The sequence below is a fragment of the Meles meles genome, chromosome 18, assembly GCF_922984935.1.
Source record: "Meles meles chromosome 18, mMelMel3.1 paternal haplotype, whole genome shotgun sequence".
Taxonomy (NCBI): domain Eukaryota; kingdom Metazoa; phylum Chordata; class Mammalia; order Carnivora; family Mustelidae; genus Meles; species Meles meles.
This window is the reverse complement of record NC_060083.1, coordinates 40,561,771-40,579,237: the sequence shown is the minus strand read 5'-3', so window position 1 is coordinate 40,579,237 and position 17,467 is coordinate 40,561,771. Positions and strand designations below refer to the sequence as shown.

Genomic DNA, 17,467 nt, shown 5'->3' with positions numbered 1-17,467 from the left:
TTTGACAGACAGAGATCTCAAGTAGGCAGAAAGGCAGGCAGAGAGGGGGAGAGAGAGGAGGACCTGCTGAGCAGAGAGCCCGATGCGGGGCTCGATGCAGGGCTCGATCCAGGACCCTGGGATCATGACCTGAGCCGAAGGCAGAGGCTTTAACCCACTGAGCCACCCAGGCGCCCCGACTACACCCTTTCTCAGGTGAGAAAATTGAGGCATATGTAAAATGTCAAGTAACTTGCTCCCCTAGTAAATGGGGAACTGGGATTTATTCTCAGGCTGTCTGCTTCCAGAATTTATGTTCTTAACCACTATGTTTTGCTGCCTCTTTTAGCCACAGATAACGTGAGACTGCAGGAAGAGGAACAGGGCTGTGCACACACAACCCCTCCCCAAAGCACTTTCTTGGCCTTTGCCTGGGACTTGTGATGCAAGACACAGTGTGGTTGTGAGCAGAGGGCCAGGAAGGAACTCTCCAATGTGCTGACTCCAAGGACTTGCTCCTAGCCCTGTCTCATTTCAGAGATTCAGCACATAAGGAAAAACTACCAAGTAGGCAGCCAAAAGAAGTCTGAGAAGCCAAACAAAGCAGGCAGGCTCAGGGTCCAGAGATGATTCTGCTCTGGAAGATAATCGCAAGTCCCGTCTTCTGTCTGGGTCTTTGTTTTCTCTCTGGCTACCCTTTTCTACTTTGCCTGGAGGTGGCAGGAAGGCCCAGAACCGGCCTTTTTGAGACCACTGCAAAAAGAAATGTGACGCTACCACACACTGCTAGGAACCAAGTATGAAGTTTATTTATGCTTTTCTAATCAGACGAAACAACTAGCAATTTCCTCCTCCAAAGTTTTCCTCCTCTCTCACCTTCTCTGTGACAAGCCTGGGGAGAAGGCAGAAGCGGGTGTGTGGACATGTTTAAAGGTGGGATGAAAAAAGAAAAAGAAAAAAAGAAAAAAAATAAAGGTAGGATGAAAAAAAAAGGTGGGATGAGCTATGACAAGGCAGGTGTATGAACAGATCTGCTGACTGTGCCTTTTCCCACTCGTCTCACTGGCGGTTTTCAGTTACTACAAGGTGTCAGAGGCTTGGGTCTCTTCAGTAAAGAGAAGAGTCCGTGGTGTTGGTGGGGTGGCTGGGGTAGGGAATAGAAACTCCTGATGATTGTTTTCTTCATAACGGCAGGCCAGAGAAAAGGATATGTGTCCTAAAGGAGGAAAAATACATAAATTTGCTTTTATGATTCAAAACAAAGATGGTATAAAAGGGCACGAAGTAAAGAGTGTCTCTGTCCTAGCCTCCCAGTCATGGACTTGGTCCTTGGAGGCAACCAGTGCTATTGTCTCTGTCCTTCCAGATAGATCTTCTACACACAGAAACAACTGAAGACTCCCACCCACCTTTTTTCCCCAGTAAGCTCTACATCCAACATGGGGCTCGAACTCATGACCCTGAGATCAAGAGTTGCATGCTGTACAGACTGAGCCAGCCAGGTGCCCTTGGAGACTCCCTTCTCACACAAATGGAACACATGAGGTCTACCTTTCTTTGCTGCCTTTTTTTTTTCTTACCAATAATTGTGCCAAGATCTTCCTTTTCTTTTTTATTGTTGCATAGTATTTAATTCCATGAATGTATTACAGTTACTTGGCCAGGTTTCTTTCTAGTGGTTTGCTCTTACAGACAAGTAAACTTGTGTGTATCTCTCTCTCTCTCTCTTTTAAAGATTTTATTTTATTTTTTTAAAGATTTTATTTATTTATTTGACAGAGAGAGATTACAAGTAGGTAGAGAGGCTGGCAGAAAGAGGAGATCCCGATGTGGGGCTCGATCCCAGGACCCTGGGATCATGACCTGAGCCGAAAGGCAGAGGCTTTAATCCACTGAGCCACCCAGGCGCCCCAAGCTTTTATTTTTGATTAATCTCTACACCCAACATGGGGCTCAAACTCACAACCCCGAGATCAGGAGTCACATGCTCCACTGACTGAGCCAGCCAGGCCCCTGTGTGTAATCCTTTTGCATGAGGGCAAGAGTAGCTATAGGATTAATTCCTAGCTATAGAATTGTTGGGTCAAAGAGAATGAGGAGATAAACAGCTATGTCAATAAGCCAATGACAAAGTGAAGTAGAGTGAATATATTAGATTTGACAGAAAAATTCCATTGCTTCTGCATTCATGGCCAGGAAATGGAAGCCTTACTAGGCAAGTCATAAAGTCAAACCTTGAGCGACAGGCCCAGGCTGGTGTTTTATGGTTGTACAAGGGCATCGCAGAGTAAGATCTATACTTAATGTATCCTCCTAAATGAGTCCACTCAGCTGCTGCTGACACTAGAGTGGGCCCTGGTCTGGAAGATTCCAAGGACATTTTGTGTCACCATCATGCAAGTCATCCTTCACCCCCAGCAGTAAAGGCTGCTCCCATTTCAGGCCAGAAGAAGGAGCTAAGAGACATCATGCTAGCCTTGGGTGCCCTCCATCACCATCCTAATCCTTTCTTTCTTTCTTTCTTTCTTTCTTTCTTTCTTTCTTTCTTTCTTTCTTTCTTTCTTTTTTTAAAGATTTTATTTATTTGACAGACAGAGATCACAAGTAGGCAGAGAGGCAGGCAGAGAGAGAGGGGGAAGCAGACTCCCCACTGAGCAGAGAGCCCAATGCGGGGCTGGATCCCAGGACCCTGAGATCATGACCCGAGCCGAAGGCAGAGGCTTTAACCCACTGAGCCACCCAGGCACCCCCACCATCCTAATTCTAAACAAAACCCACTCGGCACCAAAGCTACCCCACCCAAAGCAGGCATTCCCTCCACTGTTCTCCGATGTGGTTCTTTCTCATAAAAAACAAGCCATATTCTTTATTACTTGAAGGTAAATTTGATTATGTTCCATATGAATCCTCATACTGGATCCCAGTCTTGGCCAACCCTATCCCCGTAATACATGGGCATTTGGGGGAAATGGTGCTCTGGCTTTGAGAACTGAGGATAAAGAAAGCCAGACCCATCCTTGTGACAAAAATTCCTAGTTATCCCCGAATATTCATTTTCCCCTTTTTTATTTATTAGTGAACCCTCTGCCCCCTCCACTTTTAAGCTGGACACAGGTTCCACAGAGAATAAGTCTGTCTGTGTCAAGTTCTGGCCAAAGGAATGTAAGAAATGTCCTTAAAACAAGGGGGTGTGCCCTTCTCCTTTCATTTTCTCTTCCCTGCTGGGTAGGGTAGAGACGTGATGGCTGGAGCTGGAGCCTCCATCTAGGGCCGGAAGGGTAAGCTTTGGAAAGTTGCCCCCCTAGAGTGGAGCAAGAAGAGAAGATATCTGGAACCTGGTTGCCTTGGATCGTTTACCTCCAGATTTTTTTCAGAAGAGAAAAATAAATTTCTACATTAATTAAATCATTTTTATTTTGAGTTTTCTTTCACATGTTGTTGCATCTAACCCTAACTGACACAGTTCCCCAGTTTAGGAAAAACAACTCCAGCTTCACCTTCTTTCAGTGGTAAATCATGAGTGTCGCTTGTGGAAGTAAGGAAAAGCCACTCCACTGGCTTCTCTTATCCCTCACAGAGAGAGGAAGGCATAACCAATGGATTTACTGGCCATGGTTTTGATACCTGGGCTTCAGATTTCTTCCATTTCAAAGGCAGTGGTGAGATACTCCTTCGGAACAATACCGATGAGGCTGTTTAGTTCTCCAACCCACCAGCCATATATGTTATACTCCTGAAAAATGAAGAGAGGGTGGTTTCAGTTGGAATGCGGTCAGATTTCTGCTAATCTCTGACAGTGACTGCACAGTGAGATTATGTTGGGTGGTTTCTTTGTCCACGACCGCATGACTTGTTAACACTCCTGATGGGATTATTAAATTAAAAAAAAAAAAATCTCCTGGAGGAAGAAAGCGAACTCTACCTTCATGTTTCCGTCTGCCTGTCTACATTGCGAATTTAGTACATTTGATGCCATTGCTGAACCCAAAGAGCACGTCTTTTATCAACCAGAGTGGTTGATATCAATCAGAGTGGTCTGAGAAAGTTGGGCACATCCTAAATGCCACAGCACTAAAGATATTCAGGGAGTCAGGTCATAGTTCAAATCAATAATATTTACCAAGCATTGTCTATGTGCAGAGTGCTATTTGAGTTCCCATGAGATGTATAATGATGAATCAGAGCATTGCTTGCTCCCAAGGAGCTTATAGCATAGAGTAATGGGCTTTGGAGTCAGACAGACTGGGATCCAATCCCCACTTGGTCATTAAATAGTTGTGTGACCTGGAGAAAAAAAAAAAAATAGTTGTGTGACCTTATGCTCTCCTGGCTTTAACTTCCTTCTCTGGAAGAGGAGGGATAATATCATCTCTCCTCTGTGTTGGGGGAATAGAAATGTCTGATGTGTAGTAGGTGCTCTAAATACCAGATTCTCCCCCCAGACGAGGTGGGATGTTGACAGGCACATCAGTAACGACAGGCAGGACACAGGAGCCCCAGAGAGGGGGCAAACAGAAAGGGAATGATAGGGTGTAAAAGAAGGGGCGATCACAGGGTTGGGAGTGGGGGCCTTGAATGCAGAAGAGCTTTTCAAAAGCACAGCAGATGTTAAACACTGTGGGGCTGCTTCTGAAAGCACTAAAAAATATTTTCATTCTTTTGAAGGAAGTAAAATTTAGGAATACATGGGGATTATCACATATTCTAGTTCAACTGTGTTTGGGGTACCATGAAGCTGTCTTTTTACACACTTGGCTATTGAATTTTACTAGGAAAAAAAAAAAAAAGCAAGCAAGCCAGGTTGGTGACACAATAAAATTCCAGCTCAACGGGTTATCCTTCTTTTCCTCTGGAGAGCCTATCTCCCCTCCTCCAGCTCTGCCTCCCCACCCTCCCAGCAGAGGACCTCTTTTCCACCTTCAAAAAGAGAAGAGAAGCCATCAGAAGTGTTAACCTTCAGTGACCAAAAGAGGAACGTACCTGTGTTGACAATCATTCCTCCTTCCCATTAAAGCGCAGGAGGAGTCCCTCCCCTGCTTTAAAACTCTCCCTCATCTTGTATAGGTAAGAGCATCATGTGAGCGCCTATGTCCTGCCAGTCAACCTACCACCTCTTCTGGGGAGAATCTGTTTAGAGCACCGAGTCCGCATCAGACATTTCTATGCCCACAACACAGGGGAGAGATACCATCACTATTCTTCCAGAAAAGGAAGTTAAAGCCAGGAGAGAGTAAGGTCCCACAGCCATGGTTGAAGACTATCCCTGGTTACATGCCCTGTAACACTTCCACTTTCTTTCTTTTTTTGTTTTTAAAGATTTTATTTATTTATTTGACCTAGAGAGAGATCACAAGTAGGCAGAGAGGCAGGCAGAGAGAGGGGAGGGGGAAGCAGGCTCCCTGCTGGGGCTTGATCCCAGGACCTTGGGCTCATGATATGAGCCGAAGGCAGAAGCTTAACCCACTGAGCCATCCAGGGGCCCCCACTTTATTTCTTAGAGTAGAGGTTCTGTGGAGTCTGATGTAATGTAAACGTCTCTAATGTAAACGGTTCCTTCATCAGCATGAAATGTGTTCGAGTTTCTTCAGTCTTGGAAACAATGATTAAATAGTCCCCACCCCACACCTACTTCCCATTTCTACTCATCTATGCTAATTTGCGGCCAAACTTACTGAAAGAGTTTACTTCACTTTCCACCGCAGCCTCCTGCTTTCTATTCCATTTTCAAGCCACGCTACTCGGGCTTCTGCTCCTATCACTCCACTTAAACTTTTTTCTCTATGGTCTCCTGTAGCCTCTGATTGCTCAAATTCTCTGGTATTTCTTGGTTCTTAACTTACTTGATCTCTCAACAGTGCTGGCACTACGGACCCTTCTTGAGGCATTTTCTTTTCTTAGTTTCTATGATAATGATGCGCTCCCGGCTTCCCTCTTACCTCTTTGGTTGCTTCTCCTTCTCCTTTGCAAGCTCATCTTTCTCTGTCCTTCCTTTCCATGTGGTTGTTTCCAGCATTCTGCCCTGGCCCTCTTCTGACTTGATGCGCTTTCCTTGAGCAATCTGATAGACCTTGGTGCTCTACCACCATGTAAAGGACTCAACAACCACAGCTCCAGCAGAGATCTCAGTGTTGGATCCCCATACCCAAGTGCATGTCCGCCAAGCTGCTCAAACTCAGTATATCCTAAATTTAAGCCATCATCCTGCCTCTGTCTCCATTCCTACTCCCAACCAGCTCTACCTCCTGGGCGCTTTTTCTCAGTGGATGGTAGCACTACGCACTCAGTTCATCAAGCCAGAAACTCAAAGTCATTTCCACTTGCACCTTCCTCTTCTGGTCAGTCCTTGAGTTCTGTTGATTCTCTTTCCAGAGCATTACTGGAATCTGTCCACTTCCCTCCATTCCCAATATCCTAATCATGTCACTGTCGTTTTTCATGAAGACTACGGAAACACCCTCCAAGCTCATTTCTGTTTCTCCATTCTTGTTCCCCTCCAATCTAGTCTTTCTTTGAAGCCAGAATCATTTTAATGCACGTTGATAAAATCACTTCTCTGGGATGCCTGGGTGGCTCAGTGGGTTAAAGCCTCTGCCCTCGGCTCAGGTCATGATCCCAGGGTCCTGGGATTGAGCCCCACATCGGGCTCTCTGCTCAGCAGGGAGCCTGCTTCCTCCTCTCTCTCTGCCTGCCTCTCTGCCTACTTGTGATCTGTCTGTCAAATAAATAAATATTTAAAAAAAAACAAAACTTCTCTGCTTGAAACCTTTAAGTGGGGTCCTACTGCCTCTTGTCAGTGTCTTAATAAGGTGGACAAGGCTGTGCATGAGCTGGTCCTGTTCGCTGTTCGGCATTGTCATTTGCCCCCTAAATCTGGTGGACCCTTAGCAAAACAGAATTTGTCTCCGCTACTGCCCTGGGCCACAGGCTCTCTTACCTTGGAGCCTTTCCTCTGCCTGTTTGGCTTCTATTTCCGTTCTCCCTTTCAGGGGTTCACTCCTAACCAGCCTTCAGATCTCAATTCCTGGGTTTCTCTAGAGTCTCTAGAAGCTTCTCTCTGCCACTTTCTTGTGTGGGGGCTGTAGCTACGTACTGTGTAGTGTGCCCTGTGCTTTCCTGGAAGTGAGTTCATCCTGCTGCCGCGTATCTGCTGTCTTTGTCTCACTGCCAGTCACTAGGTGCAAAGTCCTGTGAGAGCTGGGCTGGGGCTTTGTTGGTCTTGTTTGCTGTTCTACTCCCAGCACTCAGCATGGTAGCCGGCACAGACAGGGGCCAGCAAATACTTGCTAAATGAGGTTATGAAGAAATGAAGGGAGCAGTGAGATTTATTCTTTTAGTTGAGCACATTTAGTTTCAGCTAACTCCAAGATACTCCCCTGGTGATGGAACTAGTTATGGCAGGAAGAGAGCAGCTGCCTTTGGAGACAGTGTCCCCAGATGGCTCCCTTAATACCATGCAGAGAGTCTCAAATGCTATGCCAAGTGAGGCTGAGCTGATCCTAAAAAGAACAGGGAATTACCTTTGAAGAACCAGTCTTAAATAACTGCATGTGTCTACCACCCAGCCCACTGTCTCCCCACACCTTCTCATGCCCCCACTCTCTCCCAGGCCAACTTCTCCCTACAGTCCGCGCTGCCTTGTGGGAAATTACCCAGAGCTCCTGTCAAATTACCCAGAGCCTCTGGCTGTGGGGATGTTTGAAGCTCCTCTTCATATGAGTTATGTTACTGCCCATTTTCCAACACTGAAGTTAGGGCAGTTTCTGCCTCAAGTTTTCTCATGGGTTGCCTTTCGCTTAGCATGTTGCTGGAATGCCATTTCCACAAAGCCTTGGTGTGAAGGAGAGACACGCACTCTGTCTTCCTCTTGCACTGTTACTCATAAAACCCTAGCTTCTTCTACTTCTGCTACCTCACCGGCGGGAGGGCGCACGCGGTGTTGTGTGCTAGTCTTCTGATCAAAGTCAGCTTGCTCAACAGTGTCTGAAGGGTGGCCTTCCACCTGCCAAACGGTGTCTTCGTCACCTGTAGGGCTCCGGTGGGACCTCCCTAGGGAGCCTTCAAGACTCCTGACTTTGGCTCATGCTCCCTTAAAATCCGCCTTTAGCCACAACGTGGGGAGTAGGGACCAAGGCTTGGGAAGGTGCGCTCTGCCAGCCCGAAGGGGGTGCGAACGGAAAGCAGATGAGGCTCGGCAGGACACCTGCAAAGACCAGGCTCCCCGTCGGTGTGCTCTTGCTCGAGGGGAACACTGACCCTGCCGACCGCAGATGGAGAAGCCTCACCATGGTGCTGAGAACCGAAATGAGTGAAATCAACTCTCTGCCCTTCAAAACAAAAGAGCAAGCAGAGAGTAAGGAGGATGGCACAGTCTCAGAGACCGTAAGCACCCTGCTGTGGGAGCCTAGGAGCTTAATCAAAGCACCTACAGGTCTTGGGATCTGACTGGCTTTTCCAGATTTCATCCCTTGGCTGGATACCCAAAAAGGGCTGCAGGGCTGAGATGTTTAAAGCATGAATGGAAAATTTCTAGCCTTTTCTTCCACTACCACCTCCCATGCATTGCTCCAGCCCAGTCTGAACACCAAGAGGTATTTTAAAATAATTTCTACTTTGATGAATTGCTGGGGAGTCCACAATTGCTCATAATCAAAGGGAGAAAAATGCAAATGAGATCCGGCCGAGAACTATCACCACCAAACGTTTATTTCACTGCACAGTGCCAAAAAGAATTAAAACAACATTAAACTCACAGCAATCATGTTTAAGCCCTCGTTTCCAAGTGCCAAATTGCACCACTCTGGATCATACAGATGTTCGTTAATTATGCTAATTTTTATTAAACTATTAAAATGGAGAGAGTACTGGCTCAGCCAGGCAGACCCCAGCTCTGAATGAACTCTGCTCTTGTCTAGAAGTGCTAATTTACTGCATTTTTATTAAGTTGCTGATTCTTGGGTTTTAGTTTTGGGATGGCAGAGAGGACTGAATTCCTGGGATCAACATTTTCAATAAAGTTTGACTTCTCCTGCCCAGATGTTTAGAAAGACCAGAAAAATGCTGAGACGCTCCCGGGAGACCTGAAATCCTCAATGCGGAAGTGGTTCTACCTCCAGGGTGGGGAGACACGCCTACCACAGGGAGGGATCAGAACTGTTCAGGCTCCTCACTCCTTAACTCCATACACATTGGGTATGGTATAGCTCAGGGGTTAATTACACAACCTTGTTAACTGAAGATGCTTTAGATAAGAATATAAAAAGCTGTTTTTTTTTTTTAAAAAAAAAGCAAACAAACCCTTTACATCAGCCACTTGGCTATTGTCAGGCAGTCTTTATAGAAGTTTTCCCTCAAAAATAGTGTACCGTGTGGTTTGCTCCATCATAAATATTTCTAGGCTTGATTAGACATCCGCTTCCCTCAACACCAACCCTGTTCCACCGCCTTGAACTCCCCGAATGAAGGAATCTTGAAAGTAAAGGTTGGCTACGTGGACTCCCTTATCTGGTTGGAGAAGCTACTGGCCTAGATGAGCAGAACATTGAGTGAACTTGAAATAGACACAGCACTCACCATCAGCAACAATCAAAAGTGTTTATGGGGGATATCACACTGCCATAAAAGGATTTATGCTGCTAATCTCCATCAACAAGGAAAAAAAAAAAACAAAAAACCAACCCTACCAAACCTGCCATAAAAAGAACAGCAAATTCTATAAACAAAAAGCAGTATGGCCACAAACCACGGGCATGTCGCGCAGCTTGACTCTGCCTCCAGTGGTTTCCCATTGCTGTTTATGGTTTCAAGACTATCATGGACCTCCTCAGTGCTCCTCCTGTCACAGGGCCCTGAGTCCCTGTGTGGTGCTGCAAATACCCTGTCAGTAGGTGTCAGGGGATATCAGGGGGAAAGCCAGCAGGCGCCTATCATAAGCCTTAAAAGAGATTAAATACCCCTACTCCATGATTGCTACATTTTAATTTCTCTCCTCCCTGCTGGTTCCTATTTGTATAAGCTCTTCCATGGCTCCCCTGGAGTAGCACAGACATGACCTGGAATGACCATCCTGTCTTGGGATGAGAATTCAATTTCTAGGCTCAGTGAATCCTAGGCTGTTCCAGCAAAAGGAAAGCACCACCCTCTAGGGCACACACTCTTAAAGCGGAGTCTGTGAACCCCCGGCCTGTCCATGGATGGACATGAAGGGATCTCTGAACTCCTTAAAACTGGTGTAGAATTTTGTGTGCACGTGTCTGTATGTCTTGTCCCTGGGGTGAGGTCCAGAACTTTCATCAGATTCTCAAAGGGTTTATGAACCCTCGATAGTTTATGAACCAGTGCTCTGGGGTGGGGAGGACACAAGGATCTTCATGGCCTGGATCTGCACTTTGGCCCGGGTGGCCTCCCCCCCCCCCGCCCCCCCGCTTTTAAAAGTACAGTGGAAGGGGGGCGCCTGGGTGGCTCAGTGGATTGGGCCGCTGCCTTCGGCTCAGGTCATGATCTCAGGGTCCTGGGATCGAGCCCCGCATCGGGCTCTCTGCTCCGCGGGGAGCCTGCTTCCTCCTCTCTCTCTGCCTGCCTCTCTGCCTACTTGTGATCTCTCTCTCTGTCAAATAAATAAACAAAATCTTTAAAAAAAAAAAAAATAAAAGTACAGTGGAAGGAAGTCAAGAATCCGTGTTTGTGCCATGCTGGGTTTCTGAGGCTTCAGCCCTCCAGCTTTGGAGCCTGTTCCTTCTTCTAAGGCTGAAGGCTCACCAAGCTTGCTCATTCCTCCTAAGGCACCATCGTGCACTCTCTCTCTCTTCTGTTATAATTTAAGCATAATGATGTACAATGTTCTATCACTTTCAGGTGTACCACTGAGGAGCCATCCCTTTAGCTGTGACTTGAAAGTTGTCTTGTCTTCTCAATAGCGCCCATTCAAATCTACATGATGGCATTTGGAGCAAGCTGCTTGATGCTGTCTGCCCTGAGAGTGTTCCTAATAGAAATGTTCTCTTTTCACATGGAATTGGGCTTTGATAAGCCTCCGTGGAACAAGAGTCCCGGAAAACGTCTCACGCTTTTGTTCTTTTAACCATCAAAGTTCACTATATCAGTGCTTGTAAATAAGAGAATTCCTCTTCAAGAGGACAATCAATCAGGCCCTGACTTGAAAGATCAATAGAAACTTGATATATGGACGGGAAAGGCCAATCAATCACAGAATTATTGGTTTATGATTGCTTATTTCTCTTATCAGTGCTTGCGCATCCGACATCATTAGCAAAGATGGGAAATTTGAATTTCTAAGCAGAGTAGGTTGTAATATTCCAGGGTCAGCCAAAAACATTGTATTTTTACTCAGGATTAGCCCACAATTTCTCTACTTCTAAAATCCAGCTTTGGAAATTTAATGCTTTCTGAGAATGTCATAAATTATTAAATAAATTGAGGGCTCTAACTCAGCACCCTTCCAACTGCTGAGAAAAGCAAGGCTGGGAACAGGGATTGTTCACCAAAGACAAGCAGGTGCCCATTTTTCAGCATAAATGATTTTGTGGGGAGATTTTGCAGAAGGAAAAAGGCAGTGGTCAGTCGGGTGGATGGTGGATTAGTGGGGTTGGAAGCTGTCAGAGGACTCGAGCTCAGCGCTCGGCTGAAACCTTGGGTAGCTTGGCAGGCTCCCCAGGCTGTTTGACACCATGTTTTAAGATCTTGGCAATCATTTTCTCTTTTTTTCCATTATTCAGAGTTTTGGTCTATCAATCATCATAAAAATGAATCATTAAATTTGCCTCAGTTGAACCAGTTTTATTTATTGTTACATTTCAGGGAACTTGCTAACCTGGAGGCTGGCAGGTCTGGACTGGGGAGGAGGGAAAGGCATGTGAGTGTAAGAAAGGGGGCGAAGAAAGTCTGGGTGGTCAGTGACAGCAGTCAGGGGCGGGGGGGGGCACAAGATGACAACTGGACAGCTAGGAGTTGAGTGTTCTGAGGAGGAATGTGTCAGCTAGACTGGGGAGGAGGGCGGTCTGAGAGCGCTTGAAAGTGAGGGGAAATTCAGCCTCAAGCCCGGAGCTCATGTCCCAAACTGGGTGTGGGAGGATAATGATCCCATCAAGGCCAGCCCGGTTTGCATTACCCGTGCACACACTGGACACAGCTGGTGATGGAAGTGTGTGCAAAACGCAGGCTGTGCGCGAGAGAAAAATCCTAAACTGTGAAGGGAAGAGGGAGGGCAGGAAGAGAAATGAGAAAGATACACACAACTTGAACTTTGCCTAAAAAAGAGAGAAACGATAAGGGGAAGGTAAACACTTTGCAGATGGGAGAAAACAAGGTGCCAAGTGCAGAATTCGGGAACAATAGAGACAGCACCATTTCAGAGCTGATAGAATTGTGATACCATGTGAGACCGGCGTATTAATATGTATTCCATAAACTGTGCGGCTCACAGCTCCGCACCGCTCTGTTTTGCTCTGACCGTAGTACCAGCCTCAGGCACCACAACACAATTTGGAAACAATGTGACGGAAATGTTTAATCTGCTCGGCCCATCTGTGCTGCGTATTTCTCCAGATCTCCCTGAGAGAGCCGCCTTGAATCTCCACATTGCCTTTAATATTCTCCTAAATCACCTCCCCACTGCACTTCAAGGGCCATTGCTACAATATCACAGGTTCATCTAAAGTGCAATGGGGAGGGGGGTTGGGGGGGGGAAGCGCAGGCCAGGATATTTTTTATTTTAAAATAATTTCCAGAGATTGTCTTTTCTGTTTCTTTAAAAAAAAAAGGGGTGGGGGGAGAAACGTTATTCTACTATTGCCGTAAGGTTATTGAGGTTGTTTGGTACAAAACAGGGTAGGATAGAGTGGAATCATTCTCCAAAGAATTATTTTTATTAATCTCGATTCCCTCAATTGGACATGGAGGGGGTGAGCAGATGCTTGTTTCCTCTTATCTTGTTTTCTCGCACCTTGCTAGGGTGATGAGTTCATTTGGGGCTGGTGTCTCCTCGACTTCATGCTCTCCTCACTGGGTACTGGCTTAACTCTGCCCTGCTGCAGACAAAGCCATCCTGCTCAGGACAGGTGGACATTTGGACCTTGGTCAACTAAATGCCCTCACCAGAAAGGGACACTGCCTATATTGTTAATTGCAGCTTCAAACCTTAGGTTTTTCCTCTCTTTAAGGTACAGACATTGAGCATCAGATTTCTGCCTCCCCCCACAACCCCCCAAACCCCTACTTGATTTTGCCAGATTCAGTGATTTGGGGCTAGAATGTAGGAAGCTGGGGGTAGGTTTCAGAGAAAGAGGGGATGACAAGTCGCCATGTTCCAGACCTTAGACAAATGAAAGAGAGTTGCACATCACCAAGAAAATTAGGATTCCTTTTGCTTTGTGAATTAAAGAAATGAATAATTTAATCCTCAAGATTGTTCCGGCGAGGGAAAGGCAACGTCCCAGTTGCGGAGCCCTACAGCCTGTCGGTGTGTTACATCATCTGCACACATAGGCGTTTCTATGACAACCGCTTATAGCTTCATTTCCTGGATCCCTCTAGGGGGTGTCACAGCCAGATCCACCTGCTTTTCACCCTACCCTCGGTGGGGTCATGGTAAGGTCGCCAGAATAAATGAACGCGGGTACTAATGATCTGTTTACTGCTGTTTATGCTCTGTGTGTGTCAGGGGCACGCACATTTAGAGAGCTCATTATGGTTGCAATTAGAATGCACCATCGCTAGATATTTAACTCCTTTTTCTTTTAAATTAGCATTTTAATAACATTCTTTGAGCAGAGAAACAAAATGACCATTTTTCACGGACAAACTTCTAGCTGTAGGTGCAACTTTAATGGCAAAGTTGTGAAGGGGAAAGAAGGGAGGGGGAAAAAAAAGGCCATTTTTACTACTTTCACCCTTCTCCTTACCAAAAGGATATTTTTATTTGCTTTCTAACACACTCAATTTCCTAAATTTGTTTTGAATCCAATTATTTTGGGTGGTTTCAAGTACCGTACTCTTGTTGGACGGAAATTAGCAGCGATTGAAATTAACTTTCTATGTGACCTGTGAAAGGGGCTAAAATAATTACAAGTGTGTATAAGAAACCCTTTCTCCAAAGACCCTTGCTCTGCACCGCTGATAGCATTACTGGAATATCTTTATACAGTAACTGCAAGGGCTATTTTCTTTGAAAAGGTGATTGCAATGATTGTGTTTTTAAAATCTTAGCATTGTCTTATAGAGGATGAATGATGACAAAAACTTGTCATTATAGGAAGGAAGAACGAAAGGAACAGCACGGCATCATTTACCATTTGAAAATGGCCTGATCTTGGAGCACCAAAAAGCAAGAGAGACAGGAACGGGAAAGATTCGACGTAGAGACCCACTCGGTCAGAATGTTCCACCAGGCACTGCTTTTTAGGAATCGGCCAACACCTTTGCTAGGTGTTTATAGATGCTCTGTTTGTGGAAAGCACAGTGAAAAATAACAATTTGAATGTTTCGATTATCTTTCCCAGTCTGTTCCATTTTCATTATTTATTTCCTATAAATCGGGACCTTGCTGAACATAATTCTGCAGACAAGGAGGTGGATGGGACAGCCAATGTGAACGAGGAGATAGATGGTGGGTGCGTGTAAGACGGATGCTGTGCGTTTATGAAAAGGAGCAGTATGTCTGCATGTGAACATCCACAGAGTAGAGCAAGCAAGCGTGTAAACTATAATGGGTATTTATAGGTGAAAAAAAAAAAAGGTGCAAGGAATATTGGATGGGAACAAGCACACTGAGCCTGAAAAGGGTTTGCTTTTTTCCTACCCTCTTGGAATCCACGTCCAAGTTCTGCTAAGGTGTCCCAGGCTTGCTGTGGCTCCTGTGAAAACTCAAGCCTTTTCATGACAACAGATGGGGGATTTCACAGCCAGAAGACTCAGGAGGTCAACAGTTGAAAAGCAAGAGTTAGAAAGCGAGATCTTTATCGATATCAAAAACAATCCCACCAAGAAAACCCAGAACGATAGAAGGAGGAAAATATTTAAAGACACAGTAGGAAAAAAAAAAAGGAGCCTTTATAAAAATGCAGGTTTAAAGTGTTTATGCTGCTGTATCAGCCTAGTTCCACCTTAGAATCTGCCATTTCATAAATAAAACATGGATGGCACAGACTATAATTTGGTGACAGCTACCCCAGGACATATGTAGATGCACTTGTGTTATTTTAATTAAATACTGCATTACGGTTTGTGACAACTACATAGCTACAGCGTAAATGAATTCGGAATTAAAGTGTTACTTAGGCATCCAGTAATTTTTGTTTCATTCCTCAGTTTTACAAAGCAAATAGCTATAAAATCAAGATGTTTGTTCATTTACAGATGGAGCAGGATTGTTGTTGCTGTTTTTTTCCTCCTTAATCCTCATGCACAAAAAGAAGACAGCGCTCAGAGTCTGGCTCCCAACACTCTCAGCTTATGAGCCACCTCACAAAGAAAAACACATCCTCTTGACTATAATGTGAAATGCTGAATATTAATTGCTGGTATTATGCTTATCTTTCTAGCCGGGTTCTGTCTTTTAACAATTATTCTGATGGGCTGCAGTCTTGCACCGCCAGGAGATTTTTCTCCTTTGTTGAACAGTGAAAACCTATTTAATTTCATTTTATTAAAAGAGAATCTTAAAGTTCACAATGCTCCTTGGAAGTTTTAGTATCTGGAACTCTTCTCCAAATAGAGAATATTAGTGGGAACAGAGAAACTGCCAAAGCTCTTTGCTTAAAAAAGAAAAAAAAAAAAAAAGAAAGAAAGAAAGAAAAAAGACGCTCATATCCGCATCTAAAAGAAAAAAATGTTTTTCATTCTGGCAATATTAATGTTTCCTTAATGAGACTGGAGAGGGCATTACAATTTGATATAATCAATTGGTTAGTTTAAATGTCACTTTGCTAGCAGATCATGAGAAAGGTTCAGAATATTCTCATCTAACAGGCACAGATTTTCACTCAAAATTAATATGGTAGGGTAAAAGGATTTTTGCTCAAATGCGAGGATTTAATTGTATCTTTAATGTGTCATATGTCAAGATGAAAGTTTTTAAATAGCAAGTTTTCTGAAACCACTGTCTATTATTTCTAGTTTGAGAATCAATATAATCTTTTTATTAGCCCTTAAATACCATACATCTGGCAACGTCTGCTAATGCCAGCTTTTCTGTGTTCTAACCAATTACCCCAAGTGGCCCCCCTCACCCCCTGCCAACTAATCCTATAAACTGCATGGAAGTTACTCCCCTGTATGTTTGCAATGAGGTTATAATTTGCTTTTAACATTTTGCTAGTTTGGTTGGAGAGCTGGACCCAGACAATCCCCAGAAACGCTGGCAGACAGGGGTTTGGGAAGGCTGAGCTCCTTTTGAGAAAATAATTACACAGAAACAAAGCTTTTGTGACTCCTTTTAAATAGAGCATCTCACCAAAATGTCATCCAGCCTCTTTGGCAGATTAGTGAGGAGTTTATTACTAAATCTCTGTCTAATAAACGTGCAGTTGACTCTGGAGGAGCTGCTTGTTATAATACTGTCAGTGGGGAATGGAGGGAATGTCACAGTTAAAGACACAAATTTTCCCCATAATATATTCGAATGGAAACCTCTGAATCCAATACTACATGGGCATATCTAATAAATTCACAATATTTCAGTCTCAACAGCCTTCACCGGTTAGTTTTAAAGATTTATGTGGTAAAAAATTACTCAGTGATGAATATGGTTTATTCTGTGCAGTATTGGAGGTATAAGGAATTAAACTACCGTCTTTAACAGTGAATTTATTATTACCTCTGTCAAAAGACGAAGACTTTAACAGCATTTGTTATAAATTCACTGCAAAATAAATGGCTGGAATTTTTTTACACTGGAGTTTGTAAAGCATCGGGCGATTCTGAGCATTAACCTAACCCTGCCATGGCTTAGATGGTTCTAGGTAAACAATTCTGTCTGGGCCTTGTAGTTAATTATCTGATCCGCGACTTTCCACCTGACTGAAAGGTGTGTGTGTGTGTGTGTGTGTGTGTGTGTGTGTGTGTGTGTAGAAAGTGAAGACTCCTGTCCAGACAACAGTTTAAGAGTAAGTAAAGTGGAAAATGTGTTTTTTTCCCCCCTCTTTTTAAAAAGCTGGGTTTTATAATAAATGGCCAGGGTTTGGAGGATAAGGTTGATATGCAATCAGGGCTCTTTTTAGCAGTTTTCTGTGCATGCATATGCACACACACACACACACACAGAGGCATCCTCTCCCTTTTGTCCTCTCTTGGAATGGGTGTCCCCTCATTTATAAAAATTACCTGGAAGGAATGAGGCTGCCAGGGTTTGTTCTAGACGATTGGTTCCTGTCTGGGGGAAAGGAATGGCCTCTACTGAATTTGACCGGTGTATGACCGTTGCCTTCCAGCTGACCCCAAATCCCATTCCCATCCTCCTAACTCTATAGACGCCCAT

At 44.6% G+C, this 17,467-nt stretch overlaps 1 protein-coding gene across 1 annotated transcript in view; it reads right to left on the bottom strand.

Moving 5' to 3' along the window:
- Window positions 1–766: 766 nt before the first annotated feature.
- Window positions 767–17,467, bottom strand: part of SKAP1 (src kinase associated phosphoprotein 1) — a 276,798-nt gene continuing 260,097 nt past the window's right edge. The window contains exons 12-13 of the mRNA XM_045986519.1: window positions 3,604–3,712; window positions 767–1,195 (exon numbers count right to left, since the gene is read on the bottom strand). Coding sequence (XP_045842475.1) covers window positions 3,611–3,712 — 102 coding nt within the window. The 3' untranslated portion in view covers window positions 767–1,195; window positions 3,604–3,610. The remainder of the gene's footprint in view (window positions 1,196–3,603; window positions 3,713–17,467) is intronic.